This window comes from Pholcus phalangioides, unplaced genomic scaffold (genome assembly GCF_987345545.1).
Source record: "Pholcus phalangioides strain wild (caught in Gottingen) unplaced genomic scaffold, Ppha-v1.0 ptg000041l_1, whole genome shotgun sequence".
NCBI lineage: Eukaryota > Metazoa > Arthropoda > Arachnida > Araneae > Pholcidae > Pholcus > Pholcus phalangioides.
Window position 1 is genome coordinate 7,347,625 of NW_028301627.1, and position 26,566 is coordinate 7,374,190.

General features: G+C 38.0%; 1 protein-coding gene and 1 non-coding gene across 11 annotated transcripts in view; both read right to left on the minus strand.

Annotated features, from left to right (window-relative positions):
- Window positions 1-224: 224 nt before the first annotated feature.
- Window positions 225-26,566, minus strand: part of LOC149065204 (cell adhesion molecule Dscam1-like) — an 83,154-nt gene continuing 56,812 nt past the window's right edge. For 6 of the 10 annotated variants that reach the window (XM_089254394.1, XM_089254386.1, XM_089254389.1 and 3 more), the window contains exons 5-15: window positions 17,519-17,666; window positions 15,714-15,862; window positions 13,885-14,016; window positions 13,619-13,783; window positions 13,277-13,347; window positions 10,828-11,065; window positions 8,879-8,983; window positions 8,508-8,696; window positions 7,310-7,459; window positions 6,199-6,401; window positions 225-4,359 (exon numbers count right to left, since the gene is read on the minus strand). In XM_089254394.1, the coding sequence (XP_089110520.1) occupies window positions 4,066-4,359; window positions 6,199-6,401; window positions 7,310-7,459; window positions 8,508-8,696; window positions 8,879-8,983; window positions 10,828-11,065; window positions 13,277-13,347; window positions 13,619-13,783; window positions 13,885-14,016; window positions 15,714-15,862; window positions 17,519-17,666 (1,844 nt within the window). In that variant the 3' untranslated portion in view covers window positions 225-4,065. Of the gene's footprint in view, window positions 4,360-6,198; window positions 6,402-7,309; window positions 7,460-8,507; window positions 8,697-8,878; window positions 8,984-10,827; window positions 11,066-13,276; window positions 13,348-13,618; window positions 13,784-13,884; window positions 14,017-15,713; window positions 15,863-17,518; window positions 17,667-19,745; window positions 19,917-24,031; window positions 24,149-24,385; window positions 24,671-26,566 lie in introns of all 10 variants that reach the window. The other 4 variants (XM_089254395.1, XM_089254393.1, XM_089254391.1 and 1 more) reach the window with 4 other exon arrangements.
- On the minus strand, window positions 25,917-25,990 carry TRNAS-GGA (transfer RNA serine (anticodon GGA)). Its single transcript has one exon. It is a non-coding gene; the product is annotated as a tRNA-Ser (tRNA).

Sequence of the window (26,566 nt, forward strand, 5' to 3'; positions counted from 1 at the left end):
TTATATAATTTATGTTTGTGTATTTTATATAATTTATGTTTGTGTATTTTATATAATTTATGTTTGTATATTTTATATAATTTATGTTTGTGTATTTTATATAATTTATGTTTGTGTATTTTATATAATTTATGTTTGTGTATTTTATATAATTTATGTTTGTGTATTTTATATAATTTATGTTTGTGTATTTTATATAATTTATGTTTGTGTATTTTATATAATTTATGTTTGTGTATTTTATATAATTTATGTTTGTGTATTTTATATAATTTATGTTTGTGTATTTTATATAATTTATGTTTGTGTATCTTATGTGTGTGTGTAATTTATGTTTGTGTATTTTGTAATTAATGTTTGTGTATTTTGTAATTAATGTTTGTGTATTTTGTAATTAATGTTTGTGTATTTTGTAATTAATGTTTGTGTATTTTGTAATTAATGTTTGTGTTTTTTCCAAGATGTGGGTGTAATTTTTTAGTTTGTGTATTTTTGTACTCATAAGAACATTTCATGAGTCATTCTGATGATTAGTCAAATGTCTTCAGATGCATGAAATAAATAATAGTTACAACGTCACATGTATTTCATGAGATTATTCTTAATATTTATGTAATTTTACTATTTGTGTATTTTTGTACATGAATGAGTATATAGATAAATATTAAAATTATGTTGAAATTCAAATTGCTTGCATGTTTATCGTGTACCTCCCATAGCATGTTTGGTTGTCACTCTCGTTGAACTGTTTAGGATAAAATAAGACCAGAGGCGTACGCAAGGGTAGCGCACAGATGGGGGGGGGAAGGGTGCATTCACCCCCCACCCTCAAGCCGACCAAATAATAGGAAAAAAATGTATATATTCAAGGAAAATACCTTATAAATGCTATTTTAACTGTTTAAGCGGCAATGACGAGATATCTCGCCTGCATAAAAGTCTCTTATTTTAGCATTGACGCGAGAAGATAATTTGTAAAAATAATTTCTCAATAGAAAACCTCTCCCTACACCCTTAGTTTGGGCCTGCTTCATTAAAAACGACATGATATTTTAAAGGGGCTGTGGTAATTTCTAATTGCCGTTCAAGGGGGAGGGGGGTTGGTTCACGCAAATTTTCCAAAAACAAATTCGAATTTTTCAATTTTCAAATACTATGAAATTTTCTGCGTTTAACTGTATTCGAGTTTTAGTTATACCTGCACTAGAAATATTTTTAAATATTTTAATATGAACTCAGCTGGCAGACATTATACATGCTAATGTTTTTGGGGCTAAAATGCTATTTTGTCAAAACTAAGCATTTTGTTAGAAAACGAACATTTTTTTCGAATACCATTCATTCAAAAGTCAACTGTGTGTCTCTCGACACATACTTTTAACACAAGGAGTTTTTAATAAAACTATTATTTGAGATTTGATGGCACAAAATATGGGTAAATTTTGGTGATTTTTGAAAAAGTTACACGTTGTGGAAGTAAAATTATTATCAACAATTAAAATCCTAAATGCTCGTGTCAAAAGAAAATTGCATAAAAAAATCTCCGTAGTATTTGAGATAAAAAAATGTAATGCCTAAAGTATTGAATAGAAATTTTAAATGATCCTTAAAAAAGGAGATTTCCCCCCCCCCTAAGGAAAGCATGGAAACCCAAGATCGTGCACCGACCCCCCTTGAAGGTTAACTCAGAGGTTCTTGACCTTCTTCAGCCGTGACCCAAAATCCACAAGATAAGCTTCGCGACCCATGTCAGGGTGGACATTTCAACTTTTCTAGAAAAGGGCAGAGTACATATACTCAATGTATGTATATAAATTGAAGGGCCAAAAAAACTGGTACAGGCATGCGTATGCAAATAAAGAGATATGGAACCAATCAGAGTACGGCGCTGCGGTCGGCAACGCCTATATAACGCAACAAGTGTCTGGTATAGTTGTTAGATCGGTTACTGATGCTACAATGGCAGGTTATCGAGATTTAAGTGAGTTTGAACGTGTTGTTATAGTCGGCGCACGAGACATGGGACATAGCATCTCCGAGGTAGCGACGAATTTGGATTTTCACGTACGACCATTTCACGAATGTACCGTGAATATCGGGAATCCGGTAAAAAAATTAAATCTACGACATCGCTGCGGCCGGAAAAAGATCATGCAACAACGGGACGACTGACGAGAATCATTAAACGTGACAGACGTGCAACCCTTCCGCAAATTGCTGCAGATTTCAATTCTGGGCCATCAACAAGTGTCAGCGTGCGAACCATTCAACGAAACATCATCAATATGGGCTTTCGGAGCCGAAGGCCCACTCGTGTACCCTTGATGACTGCACGACACAAAGCTTTACGCACCGCCTGGGCCCTACAACACCGACATTGGACTGTTGAGGACTGGAAACACGTTGCCTGGTCTGACGAGTCTCGGTTCCAATTGCTTCGAGCTGATGGACGTGTACGGAGACAACCTCATGAATCCTACATGACAACAGGGGACTGTTCATGCTGGTGGAGGCTCTGTCATGGTATGGGGTGTGTGCAGTTGGCGTGATATGGGACCCCTGATACGTCCAGATACGACTCTGACAGGTGACGTATACGTAAGCATCCTGTCTGATCACCTGCACCCATTCATGTCCATTGTGCATTCCGACGGACTTAAACAATTTCAGCAGGACAATGCGACACCCCACACGTCCAGAAGTGCTACAAAGTGGCTCCAGGAACACTCTTCTGACTTTAGACACTTCCGCTGGCCACCCAAATCCCCAGACATGGACATTATTGAACACATCTGTGATGCCTTGCAACTTGCTGTTCAGAAGATATCTCCAACCCCCTTACTCCTCCGGATTTATGGACAGCCCTGAAGGATTCATGGTGCCAGTTACCTCCAGCACTACTTCAGACAATAATCGAGTCCATGCCACGTCGTGTTGCGGCACTTCTGCGGGCTCGCGGGGCCCTACACGATATTAGGCAGGTGCACCAGTTTTTTTGGCTCTTCAGTGTATTTGTATGTATCTATACCATTTATAGCGTATTTTCTAAAGCCGGGGCAACTTCCCCCAAATGACGGGCCTGACCCAAGGGACTGCTTGTACTTCGAAATCAGTGACGCAATAAGTGCATTTCTAACAGAACCGTAAATGAATTTCTACGACTCATTTAGGAGACCGCTGTGAATCAAGTTTGAGTCGTAACGCATAGCTCAAGAGCCCTGCTTGTCAGTGGATTTGTAGTCACTGCGAATCAAAAGTTTGCGTCGTGACCCAAGGCTATAGTGAGAGGGGGGGACTTGGGGTCCGGTTCCCCCCTCGAAATGTGAGTAAATGACTGATTAAAAGGGGAAAAGACAGGTTTCACCATTGTTTGGCCAATTTGGTCCTCCTCTGAAAGAAATGGCTGGCTACGAACCTGTCGTGGCCCATAGCTTATGAATCATAGGCTGTAAATGGGTTTGTACGACCCATCTCAGAAGCTATTGTGAGACACAACCTCTGCTAATCATAGGTTTGGGTCGTGACCCATAGATAAATAGCCCCTTATTGTTAGCGGATTTGCGCGACTCATTCCTGAAACACCTGTGAATCAGGGGTTTGGGTCGCGACCCAAAGCTCAATAGGAGCTTTTGGAGGAGATGATGGCCTTAAAATTTCTCGAAAAGAAAATTTTTGTGCCCTCTCTAAAGGTTGATCCTGCGTACGCCCCTACATAAGGCATGTGCAAAAAAAAAAGAGACATGTACTAATAACACACGATGCATCTGCAAGCACACGATGTCAGCCATTAAAGGCAGCTGACAAGCATACGAATTCATCCTACACAGCCTAAATGTAAAGTATAAACATCCGATGTACCACCGTATAGGAACTGGATGTACATCTACAGTCACCTCCAGAAGTAATAAATGTATCGTAAAATGGTTTACATCGCGTCGGTACTCGAAGCACTAAATTTTGTGCATTCATTTACAAAAAACCAATCGACAAAGTTCTCTCCGCGGCGATTTCTTCCGAGTTACGTGTATATAAGTATAGCAAATACTGAGTGTATTCAGGTACATCTCACTGAGGTTTCACCGGCTGCTGCGGTGGCATAGGCGGAGGTGGCGGCGGGAGCGGTGGTAGAGGTTGCGCTTGGTTCTGGTGAGGCTGTTGTTGCTCTGCCTGTGGTGGTGGTGGTGGCTGCGACGCTTGGTTTTGTTGCTGTTGTTGCTGCTGCTGCTGCTGTTGGAGTTGCTGTTGTTGCATTTGTTGCTGTAGCTTGACTTGTTCCCTGATCCTCTTGGAATTCGGTCTCGGGAACGACGACGGGCGTTCCCTGTAAGTCTGAAAGAAAGGATGTACAGCCTTTCCAGACTGAAAGGGAATGTATAATTAAAAAATAAGGACTCTTAGTAGTAATTAACACTACCTAAATATACCAATAATTTAGTTCAGATGAATTTTATATTGAAGAGTTGGTGTGGTTTTTTTAGTTTAAATTAGCTGTAATACTAGGGCAATTCATTGGCAGCATTAAAGAAGCAACAAAAGCATTATAATGGTATATACATGCCTAAAACGCATTGTTAGGGAACGAGGGTAATCAAAGTAAACATTCCAAAAGTAATTGTTGAGGCCCACGAACCATTGTTGCCCGACAGTTTCTCCACCCAATTCGGGCATTTTCCCAGCTCTGACGAGCTTTTAAGGTAGCTTATCGTTCAAGTCGGGTCCCGTATAACATGAACGCAAAATTTGCAAAAATCGGTCTAAAATTGTAAATTTCTTCAGACAACACACACACACACAGAAAATCAATTTTATATACAGGGCATGACACTTCACTGGCGAACCGTTATTCCCAGAGACATACTTCCAATTAGATAGCGTTTCGAAATAACGTGGGGTACTCAGATATGTCACTCATGTTGCAAAGGGTTGTATAGTTATCGAAATATAAAAATTAACTGTTGGAACCAGATCTATATACAGGGTGATTCAGAAAAGATGGGAAAAACTTTAAGAGGTGGTAGTACACACAAACAATTGTCATCAAAAAATACATGGTCTACATTGAAACTGCCTCTCCTGTTGAAGTTTTGGGCCGGAATCATCGGCGACCACCTAATAGGACCGTATCTTCCGCCGGAACGCTTTGACGAGGGTAAATACCGAACGTTTTTGCAACAGGTGCTGCCAGACTTGCTGGAGGGAATGCTCCAACTGCCCTCCGTCTGCGTATGTGATGGAGCTCCAGCCAATTTTGGGCGAGAGGTACGGCACTATCTGGACGCCGCTTTTCCAAACCGATGGATTGGACGAGGTGGCCCTCACGATCAACCGATCTGTCTCAATTTCTTTTTGTGGGGACAGCTGAAGAGTCTGGTGTGTAAGACTCCTCTTGACTGTGAAGAGAACCTAATCGCAAGACTTTCGGCTGCTGCTGCTGCTGAGGTTCGCGATATGCCTGGAATATTCCAGAGCGTTCGCCAATCCCTCGTTCGCCGCTGTTTTCTTGCATCACCGTTGCAGGTTGCTCTGAGCATTTATTGCAAATTGCTCATTAAAATTGTTTTTTTTTTTAACTTATACGCTATTCTTGTGTTTTCTCCCCGTATCCTCGGCTTTACTATGTTGCGCCCTGTAGCACGTTTGCACATTTCATTTTAGACCATGCATTCTTTGATTGAAGTTGTTAGCATGTACTACCACCTCTTAAATTTTTTCCCATCTTTCCTGAATCCCCCTGTATATAGTACCAGATCTCATCATGTGGACCCTCTACGAATAGGAGGTCGTGGGCCCGTGGGTATAGATGATCCTGGTACTATGGACAGCTCTGCTGGATTCTGAAAGTAATTAAACGCATCCCCCCCCCCCGACATATTCCAAATAAAAGCTTTAACTCTTCAGATTCCTCCATGGCCTCCCTTAGAATATCCTAGGACCGCAAGTGGGACCATACGGCCCCAGGTTAAGAACCACTGTGTTAGAGTACTGTCCAAACACAATTAAGTGAAGAAGGTAATACCGTAACTTGAGGTTTCTTGAACCCAAAAAAGAGTTGAAGTAGGACCTAGGATTTGGAAATGAAACCCCTATTGCATATCTGTCTTGGGTTCAATTTATTAACCCTCCCCCCTAACCGCCCAGGGCACAAGCAACTCCGGTTTACGGTACTGCGTGCGATTAGTTGTTCTTTCTTTCATTTACCTGACCATATGGACCCTTAACTTCAGCTGGACCGCCGTAAAGATCATCTTGGTCTATCCTCGATGGAATGGAAGCGTAGGAAGCCAGGCTCATGGCCGGTGTGCCGGGCTCTCCCTGGCTGTAAGGCCGACCCTTGTCCGGGTCGCCGTATCGCGGAGCTCCTGTCGCTGCGTATATGTACTGCTGTTGCTGGCCGTGTAGCGCTGGGGGAAAACAAAACAACGCATTTTGCGTAATCAGAGAGAAATGTCATGCAAAAAACATTGTAAAATTTACATATTCTATACCGGGGGTGCACCTTTTTAGTCCGCGGGCCAGTATGTGCGTTATTTTTGTCGCTCGAGGACTAGAAACTGATATATATGTATATAGGGTGACCATAACGCCAATATTTTACGGGACATTCCCTTGATAGTGGCTGCCTCAACTTTTTTTCTTATGAAATGTCCCGTTTTCCCCTTATTTTCAATCCTTTTATTTCATCAGTTGATGGCACCTTTAACTGGCTTTGACAAATATTTTTGGCTGTAATTGACAACTTTACTTGCCTTTTTTTCCAGACCTCTGTGTGACAGAGTTTGGAACGATATTTATATGGCTATAATTGACAAGTTTGCTCTTAACAATTTTTTTTAAGGCTGTCATATTGGCAACTTTACTTACTTTGACAATTTTTTTTGGCTGTGATATTGGCTACTTTACTCGCTTTTGACAATTTTTGTGGCTATTGTTGGAAAATTTATTTGCCTTTGACGTTTCTTTGGCTGAAATTGGCAACTTTATTTGCATTTCATAATTTTTATGGCTGCCCCTCCCCCCCCCCAGAATATCCCAGTGGCAATTATACTTGCCTTTGATAATATTTTATTGTGGCCGAACGAATGAACGCCGGACTTACCCCATATGTTCAATGTCCTGCATTTTTTATGAAGGAAATATGGTCATTTATCGTGTTTGTATTGATTGACACTTTTATACCGGAAAATCCTTTTCCCGTGCGGGACGGAACTCCTCGGCCGGCCGCGTTTGGCCCGCGGTCCCGAGGATGGGCATTCTATGCTATAGCGATATGTAAATGAAATGAGAGTACTGACAATGATTCTGTGCTTACCTTTGATTTGATCTTTGACGAGATCTTCCCTCGATCTCGATTTCGTGACGTACACGATGATCACGACCACCACGACGACCACTGCGATCAGCGCGGCACCAGCGGGTATGATCACCGACAAGTCCATGTACATAGGGATGTCTCGAGCACCTTCCAACAACGAAACAAACTCAAATCATTCATGGAAAATTGGATAATTTATAAAACGTTCAAGGACATACACACGATATACTTTGATGCATGTAACAGTGAGTTGAATTAGCACGTGTACATGGGGCCCGCAAGGTTGAATACAGAGAGGACTTGGGACACTTTGGTGCTTTTGCCAACCTTACGGGTTTACGGAAACTTGGCATCTGACATTCCGACCCTAGAACGTTTCGTCCTCGGTGCATTTAGCGCGCTCAGGACGGGGGGGGGGGTCAAGTGAATGGATGAGTGACCGCAAGAGTGACCGATTTTCTTATTGAGAAATATAATTTCCTTGAGTACTCATGTACTAAATTGGTTCCCCGTCTGGACTTGCTGACGTGAGTATACGTCACTTGCCCACTCACATGGCCCCTCATACGGTCAATCACACACCCACTTTGGCACTCCTAGTCACTCACCCACTCACCACGTCACTCATTTGGTCTTACACTCATACGATTACTCACTTACTTATGCGGTCAATCATTCACTCGCGTGGTCACTCGCATACTGATCAGCTACTCACTCACTTGGTTATCATATAGTCATTCACTTACATGCAATCATTCCCCCACTCACTTGTTCACTTATACAGTCACTCAGTCATTCATACGGTCACTCACTTACTCATGTAGCTGCTCACCCCCCCCCCACTTGGCCACTGATACTGTCACCCACTCCCTTGTACACTCCTACTGTCACTCATATACTCATCAGTCACTCATCCACTCAATTGGCCACTCATGTGGTCACTCACTTACTCATGCGGCCACTCAACCACTCCCTCGGTCACTCATGCAGTCACTCACCCACTCACTTTATTACTCATATGGTCACTCATCCACTGACTTTGCCCTGTATGGTGCGAAACATGTGGAGGAGAATTTTCCCTATCCCACTGCAAGGGGAACTCAGGCAAAATTTAGGAAACAATAAGAGGACATTGGAAAAACATAGCAAGGGAAGTATAACAATCATAAGCACGATAATACTGATAATAGTGTACCTTTCTCTTTTGTCTTGACCGCCAATATTTCACTAGCTTGTCCTCTCCCATACTTGTTGTTGGCCGTCAAGTACACATGGTACAGCGTATCGGCTTGCAGACCCGTCAGCATGTAACTGGCTTTGTCCGGAGACACCAGCGGTACGTGTAGCCACTGTCCAGTTCCTCTCTGATAATGCAACGTGTATCCTGAAAATCAACGTACTGATGTACACGATGCATTCCACTGCACATCATTTCACAGTACTTAGTCCTGTTTATAATTAAGTACATTTATAGTTGAATTATATTGAAGGAAATTTTTTACTAATTAGTTTAGGAGCCAGTACAGTATTATAAAAATTGAATTTTAAATGGAGGGCGAAACGCACCATTACCTGTTAGTTGATCGTCTCGACTCAGGATCTGATTCCACTTGACCGTGATCGCCTGGTCGCTGGTACTGACGAGTGACACCGGCGGTGACTTCGGTAAATCTGAAGGAAAGTATACATTTCTCTGTGTTACCCGTATGAATTTAGAAGTACACTCTTTTGCAAAAAACGAAGCACCCCTAAAAATAATCCAATCATTTTGTAATTTCGCATGCGAATTTCCTTTATGCCAAGTATGCAAATGGTCACATTTTCAAAGCCAACGAATGTGAACTTTAGTCGTAGCGTGCGTTTCTACTGCGAAACTAGCGTTGTATACAACAGGGAACACAATTGACACGTGTGTGGAGGGGGACGAGGCCAGCGGTCCCAATCAGCCTTACAGAGGCATACATTCTCTACCACTGGTATGATGGTGCTATCTCTAACGGCAGCGGGCCATCTCTAATCATCCTGCGTACAACTTTATCAGTTCAACGAAATGTTGATGATACCCCGCTACCGGACGCATTACCCTCCTTGGCAAGTCATCCTGGAGCAATTTTGAAGATAATGCCAGGCCAAATACGACTCACATATCTCTGGACTGCCTCCGTGCTGTTGATACTCTCCCTCGACCAGCAAGATCAACGGACCTTTCGCCAGTCGAACATACATGGTACGTTACCAGATTTGGGCAACCGAAAATGCTCAAATCTGGAGCAAAAATTGATAAATGCCTTACACAATGTATCGTAAGATGAGATTAGGAATCTTTATCACTCCTTACATCGACGTATGGGGTTTCACCAATTACTGATTTGAACATTCCATGTGCAAGTGCAAGCCATTGACGGGTACTACGGCTTTGAATTTAGCTTTGTGTAACCTTCCCACATATTTAATTGCAATATATAGAAAGTCACTTTCTTCATTGTGTTTTTTTATTTTGTATTTAAGCCAGGGGCTGCACAACCTTTTCGATTCGCGGACCAGATATGAGGTATTTCCGCAGGGACTTATAGATATGTAGTGACGATACGACCCTTATTTTACGGGGCATCCCTGTAGCTTCGACCGTCCCAACCTTTTATCATAAAAAAACCGCGTTTTTTCTCTTATTTTCCCACAAAGCTTAGTTGAAATTTTGAAATCTAGAATTCAGATTATTTTCATGATGTATAACGTACTGCTACTACTAAACCACTCATGCACCTCGTGCATATTCCTCTGCGGTACTTCTAACAAATTGGTGCGTGTTGGAATGTCCGTGTTGTGAACCTGATGTGAAGCTTGTTTCCGTATGAAGCTTGTTATAGTGCTGCCATCTGCCTCCTATTTTTCGAACTATGAGTGAAGTGTAATGATTGAAGATTTTACTGTTGTAGGACTGTTGCGCTCTCCGTGGCGAGACTTTTTAATGGGGAGATCGGCTTGCATTCACACCTCAAAGTTGTATCGAGTACTGTATATCGTGATGATTGTGACTCATAATAATTATAATGAATATAATTACCATAAATATTCACTATTATTATCATAATAATTGTTGTGAAATAATTATATTAATCTCACATATTTGTTAGATATCTACGTTTTCTGGAGAATTACATTTTGACTTACAGTGCCCATCATTCTCAGCATTTAGTGATTTTTCAGCAATTTTGGCTATATTTGGCAGATTAACTTGCACCTGACAATTTTTTTTGTTGTCACTGGCAACTTTACTTGTCTTTGACGAACTTTTCGGCTGTGAATGGAAAATTTACTTGCTTTGATAACTTTTGTTGGCAATCTCCCGTATTTTTATAAAACAAATTTCGCGGACCGGATGGAACTCCCCCGCCGCCCCCAGGTCGGGCTGCATTTGTCCCGCGGGCTGGAGGTTGTGCACCCCCTGATTAAAACCATTTGACAGTACCTATGTGGTGAGAAACATTTATCTAACTACACCGTGTTGATTTTACCTCCATCAAGTGTCCTGATGACCAGTTCTTGCGATGGCGGTCCGGTCCCGGCTCCATTCTCGGCCTTCACCAGTATACTGTACCTAATGGACTTGGTTAATCCAGTGATGAGATACTCGTTGGTGTGGTTTGTACCGGCTTCGAGTTTCTTGAACGTATACGGCTGATTGACACCTTCGGCCTTGTACCCGATGTAATAGCCTTTGAGCACTCCGTTCCAACATTCTTTCGGTGGTGGCTGAAAATAAATCGAGAAATGAGTAACAAATAATTGCATGGCATGCTATAATGGGGATTTAAGACATGAGTACACAAATCCCCACCTATGGGCCTATCAAGCTCATTTTAAATTTTCATATGGCCGAGCTTTTTTGCTTTTAAGCAGAGCAATTCAACCTTGAGAAAGTAATTCCTCAAAGCAGCCACGGAACTTTGGTTCTGGCCTCGAAGTAGTTACCCAGCTTATATACAACACTCCAAGCAGTCATTTGGCTTATAAGCAACACCCGAAGTGGTCAATAAACTTCTTGACGATCCTCGAAGCAGTCATTCAGCTTTTGTACGGCCCTGGAATGAATTGCACATCTTTTATCAACATTCGAACTTTCATTCAGCTTCTATATGACTCCAAATAATATTATTATGTCTATATACGGTCTTTGAAGAGTTTACTAGACTTATTTACAAAGCTGGAAGCAGTCATTCAGCTTTCGTGTAATGATTCTCAAGCAAGTTTCTCAGCTTATACAAGACCCTCGAACAGTCATTAACCTTATACGTAACCCTATATGGCCCTCGAAACAGTTACTCAGTTTACATACGGCCCTCGAAGATGTTACTTAATTCATACACGACCCTCGATACAGTCATCCAGCTTTTATACGGCTCACGAAGATGTCATTCAGTTTGTTTTACGACCCTGTAAGAAGTTATTCAGCTTATAAAGGATCTTCGTAGAAATTAATCAACTTCTACACAACACTCAGAGCGGTCATTTACTTTCTGTGTACGGCCCTCGAATAAGTTTCTCAGCTTATAAATGGCACTCGAGAACAGCCAATAAGCTTCTATACTTTTTCATCTATTTTATATGACTCCCGAAAAAATTACAAAGCTTCTATACGACTTCTGAAAACGTTACGTAGCTTATATTCGGCATTGGAAGAATTACTCAGCTCATGCATGACCCTCGAAGCTGCCATTCAGCTTTTCTACGGCTTTTTAAGAGTTATTCAGCTCATGTAGGAATCTCGAAGAAGTTACTCAGCTTATACATGGCCGTCGAACAGTCATTCATCTTCTATATGGCCCTCGATAAAGTTACCCAACTTAAGTACGGCCTCGAAGTTAATACTCAGCTTTTGTACCTACCTTGAAGCAGTCAAGTTTTTATACCACCACCATCGTAGTTATCCAGCTTTTATGCATACTTACTTACCGAACACGGCTAGCCTGTGCTTGCGCAATTTAAGCACATTGCCCTGGGGGGAGTAGCCGTGTCCAGCTTCTATACAAGAACAGCTTTTGAGAAAGTTATTTGGGTTATATACGACCCTCGAAGCAACATTCAACTTTTATACCGAGAAGTTACTCAGCTACAACACTCTAAGCAGTCATTCGTCCTTTATTTTGCCTGCTCATATCCGACCCTCGAAACAGTCATTCAGCGTTTATATAACATTCGAAGAAGTTACTCTGCTTATATATGACCCTCGAAGAAGTTATTCAGCTTTTACATGGCCCTTCAGTCATTCAGCTACTATACTGCCCTCGATAAAGTTACTCTGCTCAAGTGCGCCCTCGAAGTTAATATTCAGCTTATTTACCACCCTCGAAGCAGTCGTCCAGTTCTTATATCACCACCGTCGTAGTCATCCAGCTTCTATACAGATTATGGAATAGTTATTCAGGTTATAAGCGACCCTCGAAGCGACATCAGCTTTTATACAGAGAAGTTAGTCAGCTACAATACATTCGGCGGTCATTCGGCTTTTATTTGGCTCTGAACATAGTTACTTTGTTCATATCCGATCCTCGAAACAGTCATTCAGCTACTATATAACTTCCGAAGAAGCTATTTCGCTTATAAATGACCCTCGAAGTAGCAATTCAGCACTCGAAACAGTCATTCAGTTTTTATACAACCTTCGAAGAAGTTACTCCGCTTATACATATATAACTCTAGAAGCAGTTTCATACCATCCTCGGAGAAGTTGCTCAACTCATCCTCGAAGCAGTCCACCGAGCTAATCTTCTTTAAAGAAGTTACTCTTTATCCGAACTTTGAAGTGGCAACCAACTTCCATAATGCCCTCGAAAAAATACTGAGCTTTATACAGCCCACACAAAATAGTTAAACGGCCCGCAAGCCGAAGAGTTTGTGCCCTTCCCCCGATGGTTGAGAAAAGCAAATGTATAAGTATTTTAGGCTAAATAAAAATAATCGTACCTTCCATTTTACTAATATCGATGTTGGGCCCCTCGCCTCCACGTACAAGTCAGTCGGTGGGCCACTTGGTTCTAGACAGATAGAAAAAAAACCCCATATATTAATCATACAGAGAAATCGGTGCTTATTAGTATAGCCAAAGAGTGCATTCGGCCTTAGTCTCCCCGATTTGCGGCAGTAATATTGATAATAACTTTTTGCTGAAGAACTCTACACCCCTGGTCCCACGTTATGGAGGCCAATTTTGCCCAGGGCCTCGACAAATCAAAGTCGGGCCCTTCTTAAATGGGTGATACTTTGATTTTACTCGAATCTAGTGTAACACTGGTAACAAATACCAACCTTCTTCTTTCGTTGTGAAACGGATCGTTTCAGAAGGCTCTCCATGACCGATTTCATTCTCGGCCACGACTGACAATGCGTACGAAGTACCAGGTTTGAGCCCCTGCACCACCGCCGTTGCCTGCGTCGCTTCCACCAAGTCTTCGTTCAGAGTCTGAGGGCCGTCTGATAAGGGTGAGAAACAAATAAAAATTAGATGAGTTCTAAATAAGGTCCGTATGAGTTTCCGTCAACAATGGTGAATCGCGTACGGGACCCATACTCACGTTTGTCTCGCCAGTACTGTATGCGGTACTGCGTTATCGCGCTGTTGCCAGCGTACGGAGCGGACCATCGGATGCTGACACTACGTGCCCATACGTCCAGTACTTTGACGTCGAGTGGCTGGGCCGGGACCTCTGCAAAATTAGATGAAATGGTATTGAAATTTCGTAAAGGCACAATCACATCAAATGTGTCCAGAGAGAAAATTCACCTTCCCAACAATACAACAAAACACGCGATTCATCGACAGGAAAATCGACACAGACGGTGTCGATGAAAAAGCGAGAGAGTGATAAAGTTAGTAGATGAACGTGAGTGAAAGACTGAGAAAGTGGGCAAACGAACAATCGAGTGTAAGATTGAGCAAGTGATTGAGAAAGTGAGAGAGTCATTGAGGAAATGAGTGAACAAGTGTTCGCGTGAGTAAACATATGATTGAGCGTGTGATTGAACGTGCAACCGAGTGAATGAACCAGCCATTGATAAGTGAGAATGAGTGACCGAGGAAGTGAGTGAATGATCGATGGTGTGAGCGAATGACCGATTATGTGTGCAAATGACGGACTGAGTGAGCAAATGACAGTCAGTTAGCGAGTGACTATGTAAGTCAGAAAGTGAGTGAATCAGTGATCCAGCGAGTGCCTGAGTGAGTCAGTGAGAAAGTGAGCAAATGACCGATTAGGTGAGTAAACAAGTGATAGAGCTCAGTCACATGGAGAATGTGACTGAGCGAGGGAGTGAGCATGTAATTGAGAAAGTGAATAAACAAGTGATTCATCGAATGAGTGAAGAAGTCAGTGAATAAGTAAGAAAGTGGATAAACGAATGGGTGACAGAGAAAGTGGGTGGCTTAGGTGAACGAGGGAGTGAGGATATGACCGAGTGACTCATTTTGTGAGCAAATGGCTGAGTGAGACAGCGAGTGACTCATTTTGTGAGCAAATGACCGAGTGAGAGAGCGAGTGACTCATTTTGTGAACAAATGACCGAGTAAGTGAGAGAATGACTGAGTTAGTGAGCGAATGATCGTCTGTGTCAGAAAATGGCCGATTAGGTGAGCGAATGATCGTCTGTGTCAGAAAATGGCCGATTAGGTGAGCAAGTTACGGAGTGAGTGAGCAAATGACAGTCAAGAGTAAGCAAAACACGACAGCAGACACACAGTCACTCGCACACAACGAATGACTGTGTGAGTCAGAAAGTGAGTGAGTCAGTAAGAACGTGAGCGAGTTAGTACGAAAGTGAGTCAGTACCAAAATAAGTCAGTAAGAAAGTGAGTGCGTGAGTCAGTCGGTCAGTAAGAAAGGGAGTGAGAGTGTAATTTGCTCAGTAAGAAAGTGAATGACTGAGTCAGTAGGAAAATGAGTGTGTCAGCCAGTAAGAAATTCAGTGATTGGGTTAACAAGAAAGTGAGTCAGTCGGTTAGAAAGTGAGTGAGTTAGCCAGTGAGTGATTCTGTGTGAAAATGAGTAAGTGAGCAAGTGAGTGATTTAGTGACAAAGTGAGTGAGCAAGTGAGTGATTTAGTGACAAAGTGAGTGAGCAAGTGAGAAATTCATTGAGCGAGTCATTCACTTACTCGCTCACTTGCCGACCAACTCAGTCACTAGCCCGATCTTTCACTCACTTGCTCAGTCACTCACTTTTTCTGTCGTCCTATCAATTGACCACTCTCACTGATTCGGTCACGCACGCGGTATGTCAGTGGTGAACTGTTGTCGGTATATTGAATTTTCCACTGATGAATTGTTTGTAAATGGATTCCCCTTTCGGTGAACTCTGCGTAGACCTACACCAATAGTGAAAAGCCTTAAAGAAGGAATGAAACGTACCTACGACGAGTACTTTGATACTTCTTTCGTCACTGCCGTAAGCGTTCGATGCCGTGCACGAGTACAGTGCACCGTCTCTCCTGTCCACGTTGCGTATGAACAATTCGGAATTCACACCATTTTTAGAAGACGTTTCAAATTTCTCATACCTGTCGGACAAAAACCAGGTATCAATATATAAATGCAAAAAGTGGAGTTATCCTATAAGTGGCAACACTGTTTCAAACAGGGCCTCGTCAATAATCATTAATTTCCAGTTGCAGCCCTTAAATGACTGGAAGAGTATCGATAACAAATTTGCCTCCCCATTTATTCTCAAAAACAATAGGGTGTCCCAATAATAACGGGCCCATTTGAAAAATTGATAAAAAATTACGGGAAGCGATATAAATGCATCGTTTGCTGCAATATGCTTGGAAAAAAACAGTAAAATTTCATTCAGAATTTCAAAATTACTTCCAAATTTTCACAAAATATGGCGCTGCAGTTTGCAAGAAACAAAACCCATCGTAAGAACTAGTGGAAATAACACTGCGTAGTTTCAGAACAGAATCGCCAAAAATCCTTGCAAATGCCTGAACCAGGATGGGCCTGAATCGAATTCTAGTCAGAACTGCGAAATCAGTTAAGTTCATTAACAGATGGCAGTGCTGTCTGAAAAACTAAAATAAGGTATTTTCACAATCCTGGCCTAGACGGGTTTCAATGAATATCGTTCTGAGGCCATACCATGTTACTGCTGTAAATGGCGGATATTTCGAAAATATCGAATTTTTAAGTTTTTTCCACAAGTCTTTTTTTTTTTAAAATGAGCCTATCAATTATGGCACACCCTGTATGTACCGATTATTGTTGTCATGAAGGCTCTCGTACATCTGAAGTTACATAGATGGTCCCGTGCCATAATTAAGACGGCTCTAGCTGTAGAACCACGTATAAGAGCCAGGAAATGTCATTTATACCACAAGTGACACGCCTACCCTTCTTCAGAGCCAATAGAATTTCCCCATTCAATACGCGTGCGCATTGACGCCAAGGACAAAGACTAATCAGCGAGATGTTCAGCTTGGTAAAGCCAAGATGACTTCGAAACAGAACTGAATGAAAATAGATCGTGCTGAATGTTGTTGTTAAGCTTTCGGTATTAGTTGACAAAACAGCAGCAAGATGAGAAAAAGCACGAGCTCAAGAATTCTCGTGCCCTAATGCACCACAAGCTATCACCTGATTGGTTCAATCACTGAAGTTTGGAAATGCTCTGTCTACCTGCATATTCCCTGCATTCCAGATGCATAAGGTTTCCCAGTAAGATGATGGAGGTGCCAAGCTTTTCTGATAATTTTTGTCGCACCATTTGCTGCACACGAGAGATATTTAGACCTTGGACCGCGATTTATTGCCGATTCCTAACGACAGCGTTCGGCATTTTCCTTTTTTACAGATTGCACTGAGAGGTTAGAGTGCTAACCCCCCGTCTGTGGTGGGACTTCCTATGGCAGCAAGCATTTACTGTGGTCAGGTGGTCGTAGTTTCTGTTGTACCCCTGCGTCAGGAAAGATTCTGACGACGATGAATCGAGTATCCAACTCGCGACACCTAATAACACCTTTTGGTACTTTACACGAGTATCTTATCGACATGGGATACACCTCCAGGCTTCTTTCTACTCAAGATGGAAGAACCATAGGTATACCGCGTACCGTAATAATAAACTTTTGCCGTTTAGAAAGATATAGCGCCACATTTATCCATATAAGTTTCAAGTATTCTACACTTGCGAGATCTCAAAATACAAGAAAAGTCACCTGGATAAATCTGTAATTTCGAGCTGTCTCTTGTCTTTGAACCATATAATACTGATCGGTTGGTCTCCAGTGACGTCACATCGAAGTACAGCGCTGTCACCTTGCCTGACACTTTGCACCGTGAAGGTCTCTTCGAAACGTGCAGGAACTCCATAGAGAAGAGAAGAAAGACGATTATAATAAATAAATTGGCAAAATATACTAAATTGGAGATTTTATCGATATTTCGATTGAAATACGGTGGTTCAAAATTAATCGCTGAAGAATCGTTCCCCGTAGTTATTTTACCCTAAAGGCATAGCCCCACACTCATGTCAAGGCTGGCCCATTAGTCATTCACAAATATTTGCTTCCAGTATTTGGCTTCCCCGGTGCAAAGAAGCATCAGCGGCATAGGGACTGGCTACATGCCTGTCGAGCTTGGCTCAATATTCCTTGGCGAGTATTTGCCAGGGACAGCAGAACCGGTTTTTCGAGAACATTCTTCGCGTTGTGAATGTTGGCATTCTTCGACTAATGTATGGAGACAAGGATTGGAATATTTGTTGGAAGCTGGAAGGTACTCGACCAGTCTTCTTATGCCTTCCAGCCTCCAACATTTGACGATGATTGCCAATGGTGGAGCAGCAACATTACTTGCACATGGAACGTATTGCCCCAACCTTGTCATAAGTGTGGCCATGGTTTGATACAGTGGTTTTCAGCTTTTTGCCGTCCACGGCTCTCTTTCCCTGATAACGTTGACTCACGACTGCAGAGAATACTTCAAAAAAGAACCACTTCGAAATACTGAACGGGTATACATAAATGTCACCATCTAACCAACCTTTGACAAAGATTGGCGACGCCCCTTGGTCAAAAAGGCATTTATAAAAAGCCATAAATATTGAACAAGTTAACGCAAAAAAAATCATCTCATGAATTAGGATTTTGTTTCACAAGAAAATAAATGCAATTGAATCATACAGTCAATTGTGGGATGCCACCTGCCGGTTAAATTCTGAACTTAATCATTTCAAATCTGAATTAGTGACTTGAATTTTGGTACAAACTGCACAATCTTACTGAATTATTTTTTCGATTTTTATGATTTTTTAAAGTCTAGTGATTTTTTGGCCCACTCTGCATAATCAATCGAAATCGATAAAATGCTCACGTGCAACATAATAGCCATTTACTTATCAGTCAGGTTAATAATATGCATCAGAAAACATGTTCATGCACACAATTTACGAATAAGGAAAAATTATGTACAAGAAAATCAATCGATTGATAGCCAAGCAATAGTCATGATCAAAAATCGCGATGTTTAAATCGATATGAAATTCTATTTTTCATTTCCGTGATTGAATTTTATACACGTTAAACGGTCTCCAACGTCATCAGAAATCTGAAAAATAACAGGAAAAAAAGTCAATTCAATTACCAATGAAGAAAATGAAAAATATGAGTAAATTTGGAAGTATATAGTAACATTATGAGGAAGTATGAACTCTCTTCAAATGGAAATTGAAGAATACTTTAAAGCAGCGATTCCCAACGTGGGCGTTAACTCTCCCTGGGGGACGAAGGACTGTTCCAAGGGGGCGGTAGAAGTTACGAGTATAGCATAGGATTCTGTGGGTTAGATTGCGTTGGGGGCGCTGGAAAAAAAAAATTTCTGAAGGGGGCGATGGGACAAAAAAGGTTGGGAAACTATGCTTTAAAATATAATTTTGATGAAATTTTTAAAGAATTTCAGTGGCTCAGATGAACGAAAATAATTTAATAATTACTATCAAAACATTTGCTTACCTTAATAAGCTTCTTTCTTTGCGGAACATTCCGACATGAATATACGAATCTATCGTATTTTAAATAATATTATCGTACAAGAATGCCCCGTATTTTCATTATTAAAATATTCACACACATCAATTACGTCATATATCATTCAAAATTAATATAATTTCATTTCCTTAATGGCAAAATATATTTTTTAACACATAGATATTTTCATAGTGTTTATTGAAATAATAAAATTTATTATAGAATTATCTACTACAAAAGTACGAGACACGAGAATGTTTCGAGTTAATCAATTGATTTCGAATCGTATTGTAATCACTGGAATGAAAATGGCGGAGGCATTTCAAATCGATGTGGGTAGATTATGAGAAAACACTAAAGTTTGAAGTAATGGACTTTTTAATGGCGCATATATATTTTGATCTCTGGTCAACCTTACCATGGACCGTGACAGATATATCGGCCGAAAGCACCTCTGTAAAGCCATTGTCCGCGATGCACCTGTAAGTACCTTCGTCGTCTTTTGTAAGGTCGTTTATGATTAAGGATCCAGTTGCTGATGTATCAGTTCTTCCATCATTTTTCAGTGATTTATACTGTTCAGACGGACCTACACGAGAAAAAAAATATCACTATTAAATACCAATATTTAAGAAAATATTAACAACTAATCGGAGAAATTAACTTTAGAAACAGCAATCTTTAGGACAGAAAAAATTCAGGGAAATATTCAAAATACAATGATGGGAAAAATGAACGAAATACAATATGCAAATAAAATATTCAAAAAAATAAAATAAACGGAACCAACATTTATAAAAAATGCATTTACGTAAAATTGTGAGTTCCATCAGAAAATAAATTGAATACAAAGTTGTTATTACAGCTATTACGTTAGGATAATATGAATGAAAAGGAATGGTATAAGAAAAAGAATATTTTATATAATCAAAAAAAAGGAAAGAAAATCAAAATTTCATTCAAATTAAAATAAAATAAACGTCATCAAAGGTGTTATAGGGTATGGAGAAATATGAGAGTATGAAAAATAAACGTAAAATACACATAAACAAAAAAATTGATGCCCGTTAAAAATTGAATTGAAATTTAGTACACAAACTAGAATTACAGATAGTGCATAAAGAGAGGTTTAAAACTAAGTATAAATAAACAGCATATAAAACAAAATAAACGGATGTAAACAAAAATGAAATTAAACTAAACGTAAACTAACAACACAATAAATTGAATGGAAATTCAAAGGTAAAACAAACAAAAATTGTGTATTAAAATGAAACTAAATTAAACAAACATGATATAAAAAGTGCTAAGGCTGGGAAAAAAATAATAGATCAAGATGCAGTATAAGAAAGAATTAAAATATGAAAAAATAAACAAAGTGCATCATGCATATATTGATTAAATGACAAAATGGACATATAATGATATATATGTCCATACGATGACGAAAATGGACAAATATATCTTAGATTTTTTCAAATATATAATGAAACACAGCCGCAGAAACATATTTATTTTTCTTTGAAAGTATTTTATATTTCTCCAAAACTGAAATGAAATAAACACAAAAATATTATGATATATAGCAAGAAAAATAAACAAAAATAAATGAATAAAACTAAAATTTGATTCAAGCGTCATAAAATGTATTATACAGTAAGAAACGACTTCAAATGCCCACTTCGTTGGGCATTTTGCCTGTTGTGGCGTTGTATTTGTATTTGTAAGAAGAAACAAAAGATTACGAAAATTACAATACACATAAAACAAAAATTAAAGTCTATTTTTTAAAAAGCTATTTTTGTTTTATGTTTATTAAAATACAAGTTCAATTTTGATCATGATCAAAAGCTAATAAAATTTGATCATGATCAAAAGCTAATAAAATTTGATCATGATAGAATTTGCATTGAGATTTCATGTAAAAGTTTCAGAAAGTTTAGAAAACGTTAAGAATATTAAAACATGGTGTAAAATTATATATTAGCAAAAATGAACAAAAATAAAATGAAACAAACGCAAGCAAAAGTAAAAACAATCCAATAATTCAATGAAGATTCAAAGGTAAAAAAAAGAAACCCGAAAATTGTGCATAAAAAAATAAACGAACTAAAATTAAATAAACGTCAACAAAAATTCTACACAAGTTGGAAATAAAATAATAAATCTAAAGACAGTGTAAGGGAAATGAAATATGCAAAATAAACAAAAGTGCATCATGCAAATGAAATGATGGAGATAAGAATTAATATTCATAAAATTTTTAAAAATTTAATGAAATTGAGCCGAAAAAACTTCAACAGAAAAATTAAAAAAAAATGTAATGCAAATAATAAAAACAACCACAATAATTGAATTTAAATTCGAAAGTAATACAAATGGCATATAAAGAAAACGAAATAAGGAAACTGAAATAAATGAACATAAATAAAAATTATTCATTAAGTAAAAATAAACAAAGAAATAACCCAAAAATATATTATAGTGTAAAATATATAAAATATAATATATTTTGTGTAAATGAAAATAATGAAATCGAAAGTATGATGAACAACACAACACAAATTTAACGAATATAAGATTGAGCTAAGCAAAAACAAAATAAGATTAATTTAAACGAAACAGAACGAACATAAATGAAAATATTTTCATTAAAAGATATGATAAACACATAAATTGAAATTTTTTTTAGAAATGGGAAAATTAGCGTTTAAAAATGAAATAAATATAAACGAAAATGAAGCAAAAACAACCGAGGGATTTTAAAAATGCGCAAAAATAGCGAAATACGCTTAACAAAATCCAAACATTAAGCAAAACTATTATTAACCTGAACAGAATGTACTGTCAAAATTGAAATATATTATTCAGGTAAGCAAAGGGAACATAAAATTTAAATAAAAGAAACAAACAAAAACATAAGAGTGTATAAGAAAAAATAATAAAATGCAATATTCATATGTAACATATTCTAAAAATTATTTCGTTTTACAATACATATTTAAATGGATCAAATTGCGTAAAACTAGGTAAATAAAATTCAAAATTCAAAGGATCTAATATATTTTGACATGGTAAAAAAACCTCATAAATGGAAATGTGTTCAGAAGAAATGCCATAAAAATTTTATTTAATCACTGATGCATTTGAAATTTTTTGAGAATATTTTTAATTATGTATGTTATATATATGTTATACCAACAAAAATATATGTATAATACTATATCAATACCTTACGCACATAAGAAATTAAAGCGTCAATTTAACTGAATAAAAATTGATGCAAAATAAAGAAAATTGTTTGGTTGGCCAAATAAAACTTAAAATTGAAACTTCATTGACTCAATCTTATTTAAAATTAATTCAAAATTAGAATTTAAAAAAGTACCTATCGTTTATGAATTCGATATTCGATTCAATATTTTGCTTCATCAATTCAATTTCAAATTTATTTTACAATTTGTGTGAATACATGTTATATTATACTATTGGCAACCAAGGAGACGAAATGTCCCATACTGGTTGTTACAATGAATAGGTTTATAACATATAGTTCAGTGAAATTATTTTCACATATATGATGGGGGAAAAAAACAACACAAAAAGAAAGATAGTGGTTACGAATAAAAATAGTATAATTAACAGAAAATAAATAAAATATGTTAAAGATATATAATAAAGGATATTCTCATGCAACGGTGGAGGTGCTATAAAACTTACATATGAATAATATCAATATGAATTCTTAATAGATTTAATATTGACCCCAAATACATAAAATAAAAAAAAATATGAATAACATGTTAATGATACGCATAATAAATATGGAGCCAGCACATGAATTTGTACAGGATTATGGTAGGTGATTTAAAGATATGATTTAATTAAGCACGTTAGAGGATGTAATCAGAAATGGGACTCAATGTTAATGAGTTCGAGCAGGTTTTTAAAGGAAGTAATTGCAGTAGTGTCAGGGATTTCTCTGGGTAAGTTATTATAGAATTTCGGAATCAGAAAGCAAAAATTGTTTTTCAAGAATATATTTATGAACTAATGCCAGTGAGTAGATGGCATTTAGACGAGCAGAAGTACGTGATACGTTAAGAGGTAAGGAGTATTGGTGTTTTTTTATTATTAAAAAGGATTTATAAAAGTATAGGTAGATAGAATTCGCACTGGGAGAATTCTTAATTGATCAAATAGAGGGGTAACATAATCATTAGTGATGCATCTGGTAGCTTTTCAGTTCAACTATAACACTGAACAGTTTTCTTTATTTTGAATCAATTTTTTATTGAATTAAATTGATGTCATGATATTTTAATATGCACTCATAGTATTGATGTAATATCGAACAATGCATTTTTGCTTGATGTTTAAAAATTTGATAAAAAATATCTATTAAAGATGTGAAATATTTGTGTTAGTACATCAAAAGCATTCATAATCGAAAATATTCTCGAAAATTTTGAATTAATCAGTATTTAAATAACAATTTATAATGGCATTTCTGCTAGATCATAATTTTTAAGATTTTTTGAAAAGTTTAAAATGTATGAGACCCTTAAGAGAAACAAATCCAAAATAAACAAAAATAAATTATGAATATGTAGTACTTTCGTTATTTTTCATGTCTTTTTCTTTTCCACTATAATTGGGAATCAGAAGTAATTTACTTCAATAATTAAAAATAAATACACATACCCAGTTTTTTCCAAGAAATCGTTGGAGGAGGTTCACCGGTTGCTCTGCAACTGACCTCCAATCTACTGCCTAAGTGACCGACCTGGTCACTCGGTTTCACTGACCATTTCGGTGGTGCTGGTTAATTAAAAAAGACATGGCATTAATGTACGCAATACGTGTGGCTAATAAAATTGACTACGCGTGTATATAGTAGTTATTATGCGAATAGAGTGAATTAAGAAAATTGTATTGAACGTAAGGTAACCAATAGAGATTTTCATTTCGGATTATTTGACTACTATAGTCATGTTGTGTTTAAATAATATAATGTTCGCAAATGAATATTGATCGAAATAATCAGCTTGAACTAACCTTTGACTAAAAGACTAGCAGTATGTGAGTCTTTCCCGAAAGCATTACTCGCGGTACACGTGTAGTTACCTCTTGACGAATGAGTTATAGGATCGATCGTAAGTACCGACATATCTTTGAACGGATTTCGTATTTCCACACCATTTTTGCTGGTCAATTCTTCACCGTTCTTGTACCAGCTGAAGTCTATCGGTAATTTGCCTTTGTTCAGAGCGCAAGACACTGATGCTTTTTGACCAGAGCTCAGCGCCTCGGGGAAAAAGAACGGGTGAATTTGAGGAGAATCTGTGAAAAAGTTAGAAAATAGGTTATCAGTAGTATCAACTTATACAAAAAATTTACAAATTTTTCTCATATTTATTTATTTCATAATTTTTTTTTTCATCAAAAAAAGACGGTCCTTCTATTATGCAATTTAATTTTTTTTTTGTTTCCGAAACAAAATGCGTTTATTACAGCGTTTCTCAACGTTTTGTACTTGAACCCCTAAAGTAACTACCATATTCTATAGAGGTTTCATAGCTTTTAACATGGTGAAAACTACGCTCTAACAGAAACATCATTAAGAATACTATTTAATCATTGTTTAATTTGAAATATTTTACACATAGTTGTGTATGTGAAATCCTATGCCAGTATAAAGTTTTACATATCTCTGATACTCAATATTTTGTAAATTACCAAAAAAAAATTTAAAAATTGCATGTAGTCAATGTAATTGATGAATAAAAATTGATTCAAAATAAAGGAAACTCTTCAATTCACGAAATGGAGCAAAATATTTAGATTTCATTGTCTTATTTAGAATTAAATTCTGAATTTAATTTTTTTCAATTTATAAATTTCAAATTTTGTAATTTTGAATAAGATTGAGTCAATGAAATCTTAAATTTTTGCTTCATTTCATGTGAACTAAACAGTTTATTTTATATTTTCATTTAATTTTTATTCAATTGCATTGATGCCAATTTATCATTCACGCAAGCGGTTTTAATGCATTTTTTTTCAACATTTACAAAACATTAAGCATCAGAGATATGTAAAGTTTTATACTGGCATACAATCAAGATTATGTGTTAAAAATTTGAAATGAACAAATGGTTAAGTAGCATTTTTAATCGTACTTCTGTTATAGCGAAGTTTTTCACCATGTTAAAAGGTGTGAGACTCCTTAACATCTCATATTCCATGGCATGTCAAATGATCTAAAGCAGTAGTTCTTAACCTATTTTTCCCTTCCCACACACACACACACTGAGTGTGACTCGATTTGTCTCCTCGACCACATTGGATAATGTGTCGTCAATTTGTTAAAAAATTTAGTTTCGTATTTAATTACATTAATTACCCATCAGAGCTGGACAAATCGCATTCGTCAGGTCACCATGGTGACTAAAAAATTGGTGTTGGTGCCTAAAATTTCCTTTGTGTAGTTACTAAATTGCAAAATTAATTTATTGGAAGAAATAAAATACGAAGGTTTTTAACAACTGGCTGTTGGGAAGATATATTTCGGAAAGAGAAAACTAACTGCCCCTGCGGGGAATCGAACCCACGTCCTTTCACTTTCCGGGTGAACGCCCTAGACCACTAGACTACAGAGGCACCGAATCTCTCAATCTTTCCTTGGAGCTCGTGTACACTGAAAGGGACCGTACATGGACGGCCGGACCAGACTCAGGCCAAGCTCACAACTGCTGACGTTGCCACCAGATGGCGACTTATACAAGGATGACGTCACTCTCCGCTACCATACGAAGGTTTTTAACAACTGGCTGTTGCGAAGATATATTTCGGAAAGAGAGAAAATTCAACTGCCCCTGCGGGGAATCGAACACACGTCCTTTAACTTTCCGGAGAGTGACGTCATCCTTGTAAAAATAATATACACAAATATATTATATCAACGCAAGAAAATTTTAATGGCATGTCGATATTTAGTAACTAATTTGTTGTGCTTTAAAATTGAGGTTCTTTCTTTAAAAGCGGGGCTACTTCCCAGGGCTGGAGAAATCACAAAACGATCTGGGCGTCAGGTAAAATTTTCAGGTGCCAACAAAATTTACCAGAAGAAAAAGGTTCAAAATAGTGTCTCTTATCCCTTTTTTTTCAAAACATAGTGACCCTCTTTCGTGTTGGCAGATTTGCTGCTGTAAATTCCAAACATTTCGTGCTGCTCTC